This window comes from Cucurbita maxima, unplaced genomic scaffold (genome assembly GCF_002738345.1).
Source record: "Cucurbita maxima cultivar Rimu unplaced genomic scaffold, Cmax_1.0 Cma_Scf00013, whole genome shotgun sequence".
NCBI classification, from domain to species: Eukaryota; Viridiplantae; Streptophyta; class Magnoliopsida; order Cucurbitales; family Cucurbitaceae; genus Cucurbita; species Cucurbita maxima.
Genome location: NW_019272029.1, coordinates 1,961,708 through 1,977,363, shown reverse-complemented (window position 1 = coordinate 1,977,363; position 15,656 = coordinate 1,961,708). Strand labels below are relative to the sequence as shown.

At 37.0% G+C, this 15,656-nt stretch overlaps 4 protein-coding genes across 6 annotated transcripts in view; 2 read left to right on the top strand and 2 right to left on the bottom strand.

Moving 5' to 3' along the window:
- Positions 1-539: 539 nt before the first annotated feature.
- Positions 540-3,406, top strand: LOC111488346 (transmembrane protein 205-like). The gene is made up of 3 exons (XM_023136043.1): positions 540-825; positions 1,152-1,371; positions 3,026-3,406. Exons 1-3 carry the CDS (start codon positions 620-622, stop codon positions 3,239-3,241), a joined length of 642 nt encoding a protein of 213 aa, XP_022991811.1. The 5' UTR covers positions 540-619; the 3' UTR covers positions 3,242-3,406.
- A 2,246-nt stretch (positions 3,407-5,652) lies between these two features.
- On the bottom strand, positions 5,653-9,137 carry LOC111488121. Its single transcript, XM_023135768.1, has 5 exons — positions 8,201-9,137; positions 7,389-7,874; positions 7,104-7,163; positions 6,558-6,974; positions 5,653-6,473 (listed from the first exon to the last, which is right to left on the bottom strand). The coding sequence occupies exons 1-5, from the start codon at positions 8,876-8,878 to the stop codon at positions 5,901-5,903; spliced, it is 2,214 nt and encodes a 737-aa protein (XP_022991536.1). The 5' UTR covers positions 8,879-9,137; the 3' UTR covers positions 5,653-5,900.
- Positions 9,138-10,121: 984 nt separating this feature from the next.
- On the top strand, positions 10,122-13,286 carry LOC111488122 (transcription initiation factor TFIID subunit 13). Of its 2 annotated transcripts, none has more exons than XM_023135770.1 (6): positions 10,122-10,231; positions 10,564-10,705; positions 10,792-10,829; positions 11,992-12,051; positions 12,138-12,212; positions 12,860-13,286. In XM_023135770.1, exons 2-6 carry the CDS (start codon positions 10,603-10,605, stop codon positions 12,992-12,994), a joined length of 411 nt encoding a protein of 136 aa, XP_022991538.1. In that variant the 5' UTR covers positions 10,122-10,231; positions 10,564-10,602; the 3' UTR covers positions 12,995-13,286. The 2 variants fall into 2 exon arrangements, with proteins under 2 accessions (XP_022991538.1, XP_022991537.1); XM_023135769.1 differs by having other exon boundaries at positions 10,130-10,235; positions 10,569-10,705.
- Positions 13,287-13,805: 519 nt separating this feature from the next.
- The window catches only part of LOC111488275 (dnaJ protein ERDJ3B-like), a 4,076-nt gene continuing 2,225 nt past the window's right edge, over positions 13,806-15,656 (bottom strand). For both annotated transcript variants that reach the window (XM_023135975.1, XM_023135974.1), the window contains 6 exons: positions 15,466-15,582; positions 15,246-15,332; positions 14,954-15,013; positions 14,791-14,868; positions 14,271-14,342; positions 13,806-14,162 (listed from right to left, as the gene is read on the bottom strand). In XM_023135975.1, the coding sequence (XP_022991743.1) occupies positions 14,004-14,162; positions 14,271-14,342; positions 14,791-14,868; positions 14,954-15,013; positions 15,246-15,332; positions 15,466-15,582 (573 nt within the window). In that variant the 3' untranslated portion in view covers positions 13,806-14,003. The remainder of the gene's footprint in view (positions 14,163-14,270; positions 14,343-14,790; positions 14,869-14,953; positions 15,014-15,245; positions 15,333-15,465; positions 15,583-15,656) is intronic.

The following is a 15,656-nucleotide window of genomic DNA, read 5'->3' as shown; positions in this document are numbered from 1 at the left end:
ATACTCAAAGTGGACAATATCATACCATTGTGAAGAGTCTGAAAGTCTGTCGGCTAATTTAGGGAAAAAAATCTCACATCAGCAAAAAGTCAAAGCTTATGTTCAAATTGGACAATATCATATCATCGTGGAGAGTCGTGTTCAACCATAACACTACACACACATTCCCTAATTTAAGGAAAACTTATGCTCAGAGTGAACAATATCATACAATTGTGGAGAGTCGTGTTCAACCATAACACTACACACATCTATTAATTTAGGAAAAAATTATGCTCAAAGTGAACAATATTATATCATTGTGGAAAGTCGTGTTTAACCATAACACTACACACTACTTGTTTTTGTTGCGGGCAAAACCGGGCAGTTTAATTTAATATTCATATGTTTTTACCTTGTCTTTGTTGTTTTTTTAGTGCGAACATATTAAAATTTGAATTTAACAACGGTCATAAATGTGGAAAATAATAATATTAATAAATAATAAAATTAATAAATAATAAAATTTGCGTCGGGCAAGCAACAAGAACCAACAACTTACCTTCTCGGTTCTTCGTCTATATCTACTTCCTTCTGCACAAGCTGCAGACAACCCAACTCGAGAGAAAAAGAGAAAGAAATGGCGTGGTTGACTCGATTCCTGACGGCGGTGGCTTTTCTCGCAATCGGAGTGGTATTTTCGCCGGATACCTTTGGATCGAACTCCAAAACCTTTAATGCGCCGAATGTTTCGATGTATCTCAAACTGGCTCACCTCCTCAGCTACTCCACTGCTTGGGGCGTCTCTCTTTGGGTCTCCTTCATCGGCGGCGTCATCTCGTTCAAGTATTTCCTCGTTTTCCATTTCTTAGTACAGAATTACTTTTCTGCTATGATTGCAGGCAATAGGAATTACACTTTTAGTAAACGCGAATTTGATTTTTGTTCTTTTTTATGGATTAATCTTTCAATCTAGTTGAGTGATTTTCTTTTGCTATTTTGAACTTTTTCTTGCGCGTCAATCAACTGAGTGGAGATTCAGTGTCTTGGACATCTCTAAATTTGTACAGAGGATGATTTTTTCTTATGTCTCAGATACTACTAGAGGCAATCTTCAACGATTGTTATGCTTTCAATATGTTATATTTACTCTTATCGTATATCAATCTTAGGAATCTGCCGAGGCACCAATTCGGGAATCTTCAAAGCAAGATGTTCCCTGCTTTTTTCTCACTGGTTGGAGTTTGCTGTGCTACATCCGTTGCAGCTTTTGGTTATCTTCATCCATGGAAGTCTTCAGCAACTCCTGAGAGGTACCAGCTTGGGTTTTTGATCTCGGCGTTTGCTTTTAATTTGGCCAACCTGTTTGTGTTCACGCCCATGACCATCGAGGTAATGTCTCATATTTCTGGAATTCTTTCCCCCACAAGATACATACGTAATTGATATTATGCTGTGAAAATGTTTGTTGTGATATTTTGTGTGTGCGGCTTCTCACTCACTAGAGACAACGTGTATCACGTGGTTTCTTTTATGTTTGAATGGAAAATTTATGCCCTGAAAATGACCCCATGAACTTGTCTTATCAAAACAGCTAAAAGCTACGACTCTAGTTTCATAGTTGTAACGGGCCCAAACCCATTGGTAGCATGCATTGTTTTCTTTGAGCTTCCCCTTGAGGGGAGTTTTTTAAAACACGTCTGCTAGGGAGAGATTTCCACACTCTTGTAAAGAATGTTTCGTTCCTCTCTCCAACCGATGTGGGATCTCACAATCCACCCCCTCCGGGGTCTAGTGTTCTCGCTGGCACTCATTTCTCTCTCTAATCAATGTGGGATCTCACAATCCACCCCTTCGAGGCCAGCTCTCTCCAATCGATGTGGGATCTCACAATAGCACCGAAGAAACTAGTGATTCAATCCTAAATTCAGAACAGTAGGGTCTAAAAGTCTTCATCTAGTTGTTGAAATTGCTTCTCATAATTTCTCTTCGCCCCATTTGAACTTTTTCTTGAAGTAAACGAGAATTTTTTTAGGATATCTAGTAATAAATTAATATAAGATGGCACAGTTTTCCAATGGTCTGGGGAAACTCTAGTTAAATACTCAGCCTTTGTCTGTTTGGTTTTACTCTGATGCCTTCTAAATTGTCATGGATTGCCATGTCTTTACGAAGATCTCTGAATTCAAGATGTTTTGTAACCTTATGATGTCCAAGTTTTTTATCGAGGCAATCAAATTACCTCCAAGATTGGTCATAATCAAGGATTATCATGACAAGATATACAGAGATTGATGATTATTTACTTTTAAACCTTTAATTATAAGTTTGTTAATACATGCTTTTCCTTATCCGTGCTGATACCATATTAACATTTGTTGATATTTTTGCTAATTTTCATATTCATAGCACTGATAGCATAAGGAAATAGCATATACATAGCATTGATATACCGTGGGTAGAGAAAACAACACCATTAGAATTATACGAATCATCCACAATAACATATAAAGGTAGATCTTTAACGATGGGACATGTGGAAGTAGCACAACATAATAGAAATATACTTCTGTTAAAAAAATGACAGAAACATGAATAGCTTGTTTCGTAAGAGAAATATGAGAAGATAACTTCTACAAGAAAAGGAAGAAGAAGGTATTTTAGATGTACTAGAACTTATCAGGTATTTGTAGATAATCTTTATAAATTTTAAAGATGAGCTGAAGAAGAAGATATTTCTCGTACTGTTAACACCATTCTAAAGATGCTCTGAAGTAATATTTTAAATGGACAAACATGTAGTCTAAGGAGAATAAAGAGCCTGCATTGATATAAATGACAAGAACACTTCTAGCATTTCTTAAGATTGAATTATTACGATCACTTAAAACACGCCACCGTCCCACCGCAGTGCTTCATCAGCTCGATCGTGTCACAACTCAATTGATCGTAATTTTACCTGCTTTGAGCTTTTTGCATCTCAACATTATTTACAGTAACACAATTCAACTCCATCTCTTCTGTTCTTTCCATTATTGTTCTTCAGCTGATGAAACAAAGGTACAAAGTTGAGAAGGAAATTAACATTGGCGACGAAGTTGGGTTGTCAAAAAATGTAGAAGTTGCAAAGGTGAACCCAAAACTTGCAGCAATGAACAAGAAATTCGGGATGATTCATGGCTTGTCATCTCTTGCCAATATCTTAGCATTTGGTAGTCTGGCTATGCACTCCTGGTATTTGGCAGGTAAAATTAATCTGTAACTCACAAGTGTATGACAGTAATTTACACCCTTTAAGCAATTGCCCCATTGCTCCTCTGTTACACTGTCATATATTGCTGTAGGACAATAGAATTGCCTGTTTGAATGGTTTGATAAAGAACAAAGTGAGAATAAAAGTTGTATCCACATCATTGTCCATGTTTATTTTCCTATGCTGCAAATGGATTTTGACTGTTTATTAATTTCTGCAAGATATTCATAAAATCATACTCCTAAGCCTGTTATTCTGCACCAGTTACACGTTCTAGTAGGATTTATACTTCTGATTTTTTGATCCATCATGTTTGCTAGTTGAACTATTCTCGCGATACCGTGTGAAATCTTATTCCTATTTTGTTTAGGAATTGAATAAATGACAGAAATTTCAACCCAACTACAGCTAAACATCACTATATGCTGGATTTGCTCTGTTTTTTTTTTTTTTTTTGGTCCTTTCTTTTATCAATATTATGTTACACAAAGGAGAAGTGCAAGTTCTAATGTCGGTCTTGAGTGGTAGACATATGTAACACTATTGATGATAATAGTAATATGTGGATCAAAATTTAATATATTTTGAATTTGCTTTTCACTTATTGATATTACGGAACAAATGATGAGAGGCCTTTGATTGTGGACCTATGTGAAAATGGTCAATGAGTTGTGAAAAGTGACTGAAGTGTTGAATAAAGGATGTACTTTGTTTGAGATTAGAATTGGTGAGGATTATTGGAAGTGAGTCACACGTTGGTTAATTTAGTGGAAAATCGTAAGTTTATATTTAGTAGAAGATCCTGAGTTTAAGTGAGAAATACTATCTCCATTGGTACGAGGCATTTTAGCCAAAAGCAAAGACATTCGAGTTTATACTCAAAGTGACAATATCAACATGGTAGAGATTCGTGATTTGAGTTGGTAACTCACTTCAATAACTACAGCCTGTCAACAGATTCATATGTCATATGAATAAGGTATTTTTGAATTTTTTTAAAAAAATTAAGGATATTAATGGCATTTTTAAAATTCAAAAGCATTTTTTGAAATATTATAATTTAAAGATATTTTTGAATTAAGTCGAAAATCAATAATAAAAGTGTTTTTCTAGACATTAGACAATGTATACTATATATATATATTTTTTTTTATTTATTTATTTAGCCTTATTTTATTATTATTTGATAATTTAGCCTTAGTTGTACAACTACAAACGATGCCGACGCGCGTGTGAACTGCGCGTAGGGTGGTGCTTATCCCAAGTTGCAGTTATTGACTCGAGTCAAAAGCACTTTAATTCGACAAATTCTAGATATTTCAAAATTTTCTATTTTCTTAAGAAAAAACCCATTTTAAACGAGAAAAAGACATTATTATTGATTTTTAAATTAAATTACATCGAATTAATTAACAAAATTAATTTTAAAAACCCAGAATTATTATCAAAACAACCCATAATGAAATTTTAAACCCACCGATATTAATATAAATTTATACAAATAATTAAAACAAAAAAATGCATTTTGAATATCAGAAATTAAGTTGCCTTGTTGGATGGATAGATATGGAAACTAAAAAGGAGCCATTTTTTGTCTGTAAATGGAAAAAGATTAATAAAGAAAAATAAAATTAAAAGGGGGAAATAAAAGAAAAAAAAGAAAAGGCAGTGACTATTATTTTCCGACACGTCGGATTCAGTTCCCTTGGACTGACTTCTACATGTCGCTAGCCACGTGCTGAACACGTAGATTGTCTAACAAAAAACGTGGACAGATTGTAATTTGAAGGATGCTTGGTCGGCTGCTTCCTTTATAAATGTTTTTTTTTTTGTTTTATTTATTTATTATTATTATTATTATTTATAAATAATTGTATGCCCAAAAAAGTCCTCACCTTTTCATTTTAGATAAATATGTTTTTTCATGCAAATTTTAGTAAATACTTTAATAGAACATTGTTTATATTTAAATAAAAATGTATCTTGGTATAACAAATATGAATTGGAATTCGATCGAATTATATGTATATGGTATGAGATTCCTCCGTTCGTACAAGTATTTGTCAATTCTCTTGAGTTTTATCACCTCCCCAGATGAGATATTTAACACGTTAGCTATAATATTATACGGGGTTACGCATTGCTTAATATCCATTGTTTACGGCTAGGACTATTGGAGTACTTATATAATTTGTCATGCTAACTTGTCTCTTAAGGTCGACACGCTGTCGACCTGGTAAAGTGCTTTCGCGGTTGGTATTCCTTTTTACTTCTACCCATTTCACCTGGACATTTTCTATACCCTTAGTCAAAAATTGAGTTAGAGTTCGATTGAGTTGAGCACTTGAATCCGTAACCGAACGATGGATCATTGTCAATGAGAGGGCCAATGAAAATTAACAGGAGAGAAAGAACAAGAGTAGCGTACAAGCAATTGATTCGTAAAAGGATTGACTTTGACAAATGATTTGCTACATTACATTGAATTAGCAACATGAGTTGTTGTTGCTGTCTACATTTTGGAACCAATGAATAAAGAATCTTCTAACTGTTGTTTGGCCAACCAATTGAACCCACATTTGTACAGACGGCCCATCCATCCATCCAGCTCCACCAAAAATGCGACAAGAAACCAGATGAAGAACAGTAAGAACAAGAACAATAACTTTTAACCAACTACCCTGTTGACTTCAAAGAGTAGCAATCTAGCAGGGAGCAGCAGCAACACAAGCAGATTCATATGCTGTGAAGCAACAAGCCTACTGAATCGTTGAAACGATTCTCTTCCCGTTTGCAGGATCCCAGAGAATTTGAACTGGTCCTGCCCGAGGTTGATCGAAATGGTAGGCCGTCCGATCACAATTCCTATATCGACCTTTCCTGGAGCCATGAGAGCCCACCAGACTTTACGCCGATGTTCTCTCCTTGCTTTCCTTGTGTGGTTTAGTTCTTGACGAATCACTCCTCGAACTGACTTTAGGTAGGAACTCATGTCGTGATCTCTCTGGATTGTTCCCCCCGAACCATAAGCGGATCGATCGCTAAGGGTCTCAAGTGGATGGGGCGTGTTTAAGAATACCATCTGTGCTGCTTGGAGCTGCTTCTCTGCACCATTGGCATCAGATTGTGGACATCTTAAAAGATACAGGCCACTACCTGAAGGAAGAAGATCGTGGCTTGGAGAGAATTTCTCATCGGGCTGCAGAATTACAAGCTCGCCCATTGGAGCATACAGCAATTTCTGCAGTTCAGATAGTTCATAATTTAGATTATGGCACCTACCAGACATTTGTATTTTCTGATCAGTAAAAGATTTGAAGCTCACCTGGTTACTTAGACATGGATGATTCCTGAAGTTCCCATTGACAGCTTTAAGAAGTTCAGCTACGTGGTTCGGATACTGGCATGAGAAGGCTCGTGGTACTATGTCTCTATGTAATGTTACAGCTTGAAGATGGTTCCGAGGCAAACCGAGCTTGCGAAGTAAGCGGTCACCTCCACACATTATGGATGGTGCACCAAATGTAATGACAGGAAGCAAGGAAGACACTGGAACCTCATTTCTTATCAAGAGCATGAGATTTACAAGCAGAGCCAAGCTTCCACCAAGAGAATGTCCAGTAAATCGAAAGGTTGCACGGTCACCGTGAGACTTTAGATGTTCGAGGACATCAGGCAACATCTGTTCATACATTCCTTTAGCAGCCTCATAGATTCCTCTGTGGACAAGGACACCTAGTCCCTATATAACAAGACATTCACACAGAGATCAGTTTTCTGCAGATTAGATTCATCATATCTCAACATCTATGGCATGCTATGCAACAAATTACAGCATTCGATTTAAAAAGCTCGAAGCCAGAATTTGTACCTCGAAATCAACTGGTTCGAAAAGCAAATTTGCTTGCCAAGATGCCAGTGATTCAGATCCCTGCACCAATGAAAGAGAGACCATATACATTAGGTCAATTACATCAAATAGTAACAGGTGCTTATTAACATTTATAAGACTGTTTTAGCATCAAATTAACATTCAGAAGAACCAATCCAAATAACAAAAGATATTTAAAATCGATCAAATGCCAGCCTTGAGTAATCTCACGCCTAGGCTACTCTTCATTTTCTTATTTTTCTGGCAAGGGGATGGGAAATGTACCTGAATGACAAAGAATCTTGTACTGCTCTCATCGTCGTCACACACAAACCATTCACACGGTGACGACCGAGTTGAATTCAAATTGTCTGCAACGGCCTGCTTCACTTCCTCCTTTGCAGCAACAACAGCAGTAACCGAGTCGGTGGTTGCCATCAAAGAAGCCATATCTGAGTTCATCTTATCAACATTGTCCTGATTTGCTTCAAGTGAACTTTCAGTTTTAGTGGATCTGAATGGCAGTATTCTTCTGGTATGAGAATGCAAATAAGAAGCAGCAGAAGCAGCAATCCCATAAGCAGTAGATGCACTTATTTGATGTCCATTCTTTTTCTGCACTTCTTCCCACTGTTCATCATTGTTTAAATCCTTTTCAGCCTCTTTAGATTCAGCTAGTTCTTGGGTTTTCTCAGTTTTCATAGCCAATTCTCTCTTTTCTATTGAAGAAGTTACATAACGTTGACCATAATGTCTCAGCAGATTCTTCGGCTGGATTAACAAAAATGAAATCAGATGTTAAAGGATCTCCAACGAAACAATCAAAACTTATTTGTTTAAGCTCGCTGAAGCTCAATAACATGAAAGAAAAATAAGCTGATGCCAACAAAAGATTGAAAAATTAACAACTGATTCGATAAACCAACAGAGGTACAGAGCAGACGCAATCCAGATCGTTTACTAATTCTTATAACAGCAATTTATAGTCTATTATCACTTAGATTGCTTGATTAGCACACAAATCTTAACATGGAGTTCTCTAATTCATTAATTAACGGTGAAAAACGAAATTGTCGTTGTTTAATCAAATTTTGTACCTTAATTTCGGAAATGGAGTATGCGAGGCTTCCCAGATACGACATTTGAGCATATAATCTCGCTTCGGCCAAGGAAACCCGTCGAAGCAATCTCGAAAACGAGTGTTTATCAAATTCAATCTCCTTTTCGTCTTCTTCCTCGACGATGCTGCAAGTATCACAAAACTCTTCCTCATCACAAGAAATTTCCCGATCTTCCGCCACACGGTCTTTTTCCATCTCGTTTCTAAGCTCATCTTCCGAGTTTCCCTGCTTCCCCTCCTCTCTCCACAGAGATCTCACATGCAAAATTTTCATCACCCAGTTTTCACTTCTCCACTCCGATCCGGTTGCTACATTTCTACTTTCCTCCTCAGGAACGATTCTCCGACCGTCTTCACTCTCCACCAAAACGGCTTCGTCAAGCGCCAAACCGCCACGCTTCGAATCCCCACCCTCACCACTCCGATTCCATAGAGATTGCAAGGGATACTTCAAAGAAAACTTCAGAAATGATGAAGAAGACGACGTAGACGACGGAGACGGCGAAATCGTTTTCTGCGATTTCTCAACTGCCGATGAGGACCGACCGGCCGTACTGACCTTAGACGGATTCCCACGAACATCAAGAGCCGCATTCACTGATAATGACGAAGCAATTCCATGGATTCCAGGATTCAAACAGAAGCTATCCATCATTTCGTCTTCTCTAAAACCGATTTCCAATACAATACTCTGTCTCTTCTTTTGGTTTCAAGTATAAAAAATTGATCGTTCTATAAAAATCTGAATCAGATTCCGATATTTAAACGAGATTCACGCGAGAATTAGCCAACAAAAAAGCCTCCGATGATCACCACGATCTTTGAATTTGAGTTGCCTTGTTGAACTCCGTCGAGAATTTCTAACAAAAATTTAGAGAGAGAGGCAGAGAGAGAGAGAGAGAGAAGCCAGGAAAGTGTGCATTTATACAAGGAAGCCGAAGGGGAGGGCTATGCTATTTACGTATCCAAACAGGTCACCTACCTTCCATGAATTTTCTTACAAGTACAAACGACGTCGTCAGCATCCGATAGCCTTAAACGACGCACTTTTGCACTAGTCTCTTCCTACGAAAGCGCGTGAGTGGGCTCATCCCAGTTTTCGCCACGTCAGGAGCGTGAATATCACGTGCCACATAACAACACAGGTCCCTGACGTGTCCGCAAAATCTACGTTCCTATCTTTCTCTGTACACGACTTCTCATGGTGGCCATCCTCCTACTCGCCTGCGAGTACAGATAAACTTGAACTCGCCCGATTGCCCGACGCCTCGATCGTCTGATTTTCCACGTGGCACACTTTCAACCCGTCCGATTTTTCAGACCGGATATTTTATTTTTATTTTTCAAAATAGAGTTTGTTTCAATTTTTAGAATTGGATAATGTTATGTCGTTTTTTTAGTTTCTACGTTATTGAATTTTGATTATTATTTCTAACTTATTTGTAAAGCTCATCATCGTCTTGGAGTATTAATTCATTTTGAATTTTATATGAAATTTTATCGAAGACTTTATCAAATAATAAACGTAACAATTTCTTTATTTTTTATTTTAAAAGGTATTTATTCGTGGATAATTTTTTTTTTATTTTTTTATTTTATAGCATACTTTTAATATCGTCAAATCTTACATTGGTTGGAGATAAGAACAAATCATTTCTTGTAAGAGTGTGAAAACCTCTCCCAACGATGCATTTTGAAATCGTGAGGTTGACGATAATATATAACTGATTAAAGCAGATAATATCTACTATCGTGAAGTTGATGGCAATATGTAATAAACTAAAATGGATACTATCTACTAGTAGTAAGCCATTTTTTTTTTCCAATATAAACCCTAAAATCGATTTTAAAGGTATTTTGAAGCTCAATGGGCTAAAAGAAAAAACTAGCTTTTTATTTTTATTTTTAATGCCCCAGCTTTTTGGAATTTCCCAATTGAACACCTTTGGCGGCAGAATAGTTTAAGCTCCGGCGAATCTCATGCGGTGACTCGAATTCTCCATCTCCGGTGAGAATCGTGACCCAATCTCTGCAGATCCTAATACTTCTCTTTCTTTTCATCTTTATCGGCGTATATTTTATCGACAAGTAAATTTACACCACTCTTCCGAGGCGCTCCACTTTGAAATTCCCCTTTCTTTTTCGAATGTTTGCTTGATAGTGTAACTTTTCATTAGGGTTTATCTTCTTTCCCTCGAGTTCGGGATTTTGTTCCCTTTAACGTTTTCGGCTATAATTCCGTATAGTCGGAATTTTCTTATAGGAATGTTTCGATTTAGTGGCTCGATGGTTATAGATGTTTGATATTGTTTAATTTGATGATTTTATCTTCGCGTTTAGGTAATTTTTCGCCTTGATTATTGTGGGAAGATCGTGAAGATGAATAATCCATCAGCTGGATCGTCCTCAAAGCAAAGAACTGGATCATCTCAACCCTCTGAAACTTCTTTTAAGCGCAAGAGAGGGGTTTTTCAAAAAGAATGTAACTAGTTTTCCTTTTCTTCCTCTTTGATTTTTCAGCGCAAATTTGTATGTGAAAATGTAATTATGTGTCCTCTGTTCTTTCAGTGCAGCACATGATGTATGGTTTTGGAGATGACGCCAATGTAAGTGAAAGTTATCATATATTCATTCTGTTCTAACTTATAAAGAAAGGAGGATTATGTTTGTTTCCATGGAAATTCAAACCTGAAATTTTCTTTTTGTACTTTTTGTGGTTTTTTCTGCTTCTCACCTTCCATGGCTGTATATCTTTCGTTGAAATCTTATGTAGACCTTAGAAAGTGAGTAAATTCTAGTAGATAAAACTTTGATTGTTTAGCTGTAACAGTCCAAGTCCACCGCTAGCCGATATTGTCCTCTTTGGATTTTCCCTTTCGGGCTTCCCCTCAAGGTTTTAAAACGCATTTGCTAGGGAGAGGTTTGCACACTCTTATAAAGAATGTTTCGTTCTCCTCCCCAACCAATATGGGATCTCACAATCCACCCCCCCTTTAGGCTCAGTGTCCTCGCTGACACTCGTTCCTTTCTCCAATCGATGTGGGGTCTCACGATCCACCCCCTTCGAGGCCCAACGTCCTTGCTAGCACACTGCCCGGTGTCTGGTTTTGATACCATTTGTAATAGTCCAACCCCACCGCTAGTAGATATTGTCCTCTTTGGGCTTTCCCTTCCGAGCTTCCACTCAATGTTTTAAAACGTGTCTGCTATGGAGAGGTTTCCACACCCTTATAAAGAATGTTTTGTTCTCCTCCCCAACCGACGTGGGATCTCACAATCCCCCAACATCCTCGCTGGCACTTGTTCCTCTCTCCAATCGACTTAGGATCTCACATTAGCTCTTCTTGGGAGTCTAGGATAGTTGGACGACGATTCTTTGGAGATATTTTCATCATAAGAACATACATCTCCATGATGCCTGATATGTAAATTTTTAATGCAAGTTGCTATCCCATCCCCCCAGAAAGATGCATACCTGCCTGAAGAGAATTGGAAAGAACTAATCAATATTCCATGTATTTTCCAAAATTTCTAAAGCTTTCAATACCTGAATGACAATAGAGAAATCAGATAACAAGCAAGCCAAAAGAGCTGAACTATGATTTCGAAATCCTGAAGCTTTATAATGGCTGTGTTACGGTTCTTAATATTTATTAAGAGCTGGATCAGAAGTACAATGAGAGCAAGGAAAAATTCTTGTCTTTGTGTCCTTATCATACTTCATTTATAAGTAAAATAGCTACTCATGAGTTTTTGTATGCATTACAGCCCCTTCCAGAATCTGTAGCACTTATGGAGGACATAGTTGTGGAGTACATAACTGAACTGGTAAGAGTTTTTGTGCAATAATTAAGTATTCCTTGCTAAACCGACGTGGTAGAGTAAGGATAATCTGAATTTTATGTTCTTTTCAGGTGTATAAAGCCCAGGAAATTGGATCCAAAAGGGGAAAACTATCTGTGGAAGACTTCTTGTATCTAATGCGCAAGGTACGTTACATTTTCTGTATGTTTACATATCAATGAATGAACTTTTCTCTCGTCATTTGGCTATGCAACATGGCATCCTTTATGTAAAGACATTGACTTATTAAAATTTTCAAGTGGGGGCTGCTGTTCTGCTGTTAGTCATTATTTCGACTCTTTTCCGTGCATTCTGTAAGCATACGTTTCTTGTGTACCAGCTTCTGTTATAGATCATAGATCATTCCATGTGCGATTTCTGGGGTTTGCTGATTACGTAAAGAGATTAGCTACATTGTTTTGATCTAAAATTAGATGCTGGCAAATGGTCAACACTCCATATCGTTCCCTATTGGGTTACATTAATCTCTGAGTTTGTCACTACCAAAGGGACGGTTTCTTAGAACATGGAGTGTGAATCGAACCTACGTTTGAATTGAAAGTTAAGGATAGAAAGTTGATTGTGAAGAAAGCTCATATCCATGCTTTCCTTTCTGTGGAGGCAATATTTATGAAATATTCCTAGTGTCACTGTTACTCTTGAAATTGTGGCTTCATGGCCTTTTTTCTTTTGTTTTTGGAAAGCTCAAACGCTCTTGGCTGCAGCCGTTTGAACTTAGGATTTGATGCCAAAACTTCTTGTTAACCCTTATGATTTTGTATGAACGCTTTAGGACCCACGAAAACTGAACCGTTCTACGGAACTGTTGTCGATGAACGAAGAGCTGAAACAGGCAAGGAGAGCTTTTGAGATAGATGAAGATAAGCTGAAAAAGGCTTTTGAAGAAGATGAGAAGGTGGATCAGTAGAGTTTACAACAGAAACCAAAGTAATGATCGGAAGATATTTGGGGTCATCTGTTGCTGCACGGACAAAGTTCATCTCAATATGGTGAACCGACAGGCATTTGAAGCAACCCCAAAGGGTCCATGGTAGACAGGGTAAAGCAAAGCAATTAGCTTTAGCCCCAACCTACTTGTAAAGGTGGGGTCTTCCCTTCCCTTCCCTTCCCTTCCCTTCCCTTCCCTATCCTACGCAATCCTTTTGGAATTTTAATGAAATAAACACCTCTTTTCTTTTTAACGTTTCTGGCTTAGCTTATCTGTGCAGGTCAAAACAAGTGTTATATATATTATTATGATTGAATATCTTGTAGAAGTTTATTATGATTGAATTTACAAAATTTCTTTAATTTTTTTTTTAAAATTTAGATTAAGTGGCACATAATTAATTTTAAAATTAGATACAAAGCAGGAAGATCGTTGTTTATTAAACATTTTTAAACGGTCTGAAATCAAATAGACACAGACACAAACGGTAAAATGTATAAGTTAAACTAATTTAACAAAAATTTATTGATCTTATATGTTTAAAAGCTCAAAAACTAAATAGATATGTGCGTGCCTCAAAGTTGAGGAACTTTTGAGGCACTGAATTTGTAGTATGAGTCGATTACTCTGTATATTTTTGAGTGAGACATAATTTTGATTAGATTACTCTGTCAAATTCTAATAATCAGAGTGGTAGAATGTTTACATGAAGCAATATCATTTGGGATGTCCTTACTCTTTTCCAAGACTTTTCAACTTAAAGATGAGTTCCTAAAAGAGGCATCATCCGTTAACAACATCAAAGATCAATATCATCATGGATAACATCATTGTTAAATAAATCAATCAAAACTTCTGCAGGGCTCAGCAATTACCAAATTTTCTTAATGATCTTTCAGTCTACTACAATGGGTATGCATGCATCTTTGAGATTGAGCGCAACAAAAAAGAGAAAAAGAATTGCAAAATCTATATAACCTGCTGCTAACTAACCCAGAATTTTCTGGATATTTGTCTTCTGATCCTCTGTTAGTGATGTGGGAAACAAGACCTCAAATGTGACATAGAGATCGCCTTTCTTTGTGCTGAAATGCAATGGCATGCCTTCTCCTTTGAACTTCCTTACTTCCTTGGGTTTTGTTATTCCCTAGTAATAATCAGAGTAACAGAAGAAGTTATTATGAGGTGTAATTGATCTATTAAGGACTTGATGGATAGCATCCGAAAATGCTACAAAAATAATCCTCTGGCTCACCTTTGTTCCGATTTCGACTAAATGTTCATCAAGGTGTTTGAGACTTTTCTCGAAACCGACAAGGGCTTGTACCTAATAAATCGAAACGGTTCGATGTATTAACCTTGATATTCAAGAAAATGCCAAGCTAACTAGCTTGATTGAGTGGCTACCAGATGAGGTGAAAATTCAGCAAAAAAAAGAAGTCAGAGCACAAGCATCCTAAATGATAAGCCATCTTAAAAAGATCAATGTTTCGATATGTAAGAAAACGTATCCAAAAAGTTCAATAACCATAGGGTTGTAAAAGCTTATAATACCATGACAAGTTAAAATCAAAATTAAACCACCAAACATAAAAAATTTCACCCATGAAAAAAGAGCTGCATATTGGAGTTCAAGCTTCAAAAACTGACGTGCAAGATCAACGGCTCAAAGCAAGTCACATAGGTAAATAGTCTCATCAGCATGATAAAAGTCAAGTGATGCACAAACACTATTAACTATATTACTTAAGTTCTTATACTATAATTTCAGTTACCAGTGTGATGGTGATCGTGGCATGCAAGTCATTGCCTTCCCTTCTGAAAAGGTCATGAGGTGCCGTGCGTATGCGGAACTGTTGAACATAAATTGGGGATTTTCAAAACTTTCAGCAAATACAATCACAATGGAACAAGTTAAATAATAGGATAAACACTAACCCTAAGATCTCCAGCTTCTCCATCAATCATTGGCTCACCATCTTCATAGAAAGTGACCTCCTGCAAATACCAAATGATTGTTCATAAAAGGTGATACAATTGCATGTATAATTCACTTGAACAGATGCTACTCACTGCAAATATCTCAAATTCAGGGATTCGAAGTCATAGAATCACTTATTTAGAAAATATTATAACTTCAAACAATATGTTTACAGCAATCTGTCTTTAATATGACATAATATAGCATATGATTCATTGAACAATCCAGATGAAGATAAGTGTTTCTTACTTGCCCATCTTGCATCCCTTTCTCAATATCAACAGTAACAAAATATCCTTCTCTTTCAAATTTGACATTGGGGCATTGCTCACAGACCTGCACGAGTAAAAGATAGCACAATTAAAACCTTAAGTAACTTCAGGAGAAAATGATGAGCTCAAGAAAAATTAAATCTGTAAACAAGTGTTTGGTATCTTCATAAGAAATAAAGTTAAACAAGTACACGTACTTGTTCTGTCATCTGCTGGTACATTCCAGGACCAATCTGCTTGTGATAGACTTCATTTCTACAATTACAACGCCTCTTACCCGGCGCTGGCTTCAATACGTTCTTCTCCCTCCATACCTGGAATCCATGTTGATAACAGTTTTTAGAAAATTTGCCAATCTAAATACTGGGGGGGTGGGGGGGGGGGGGGG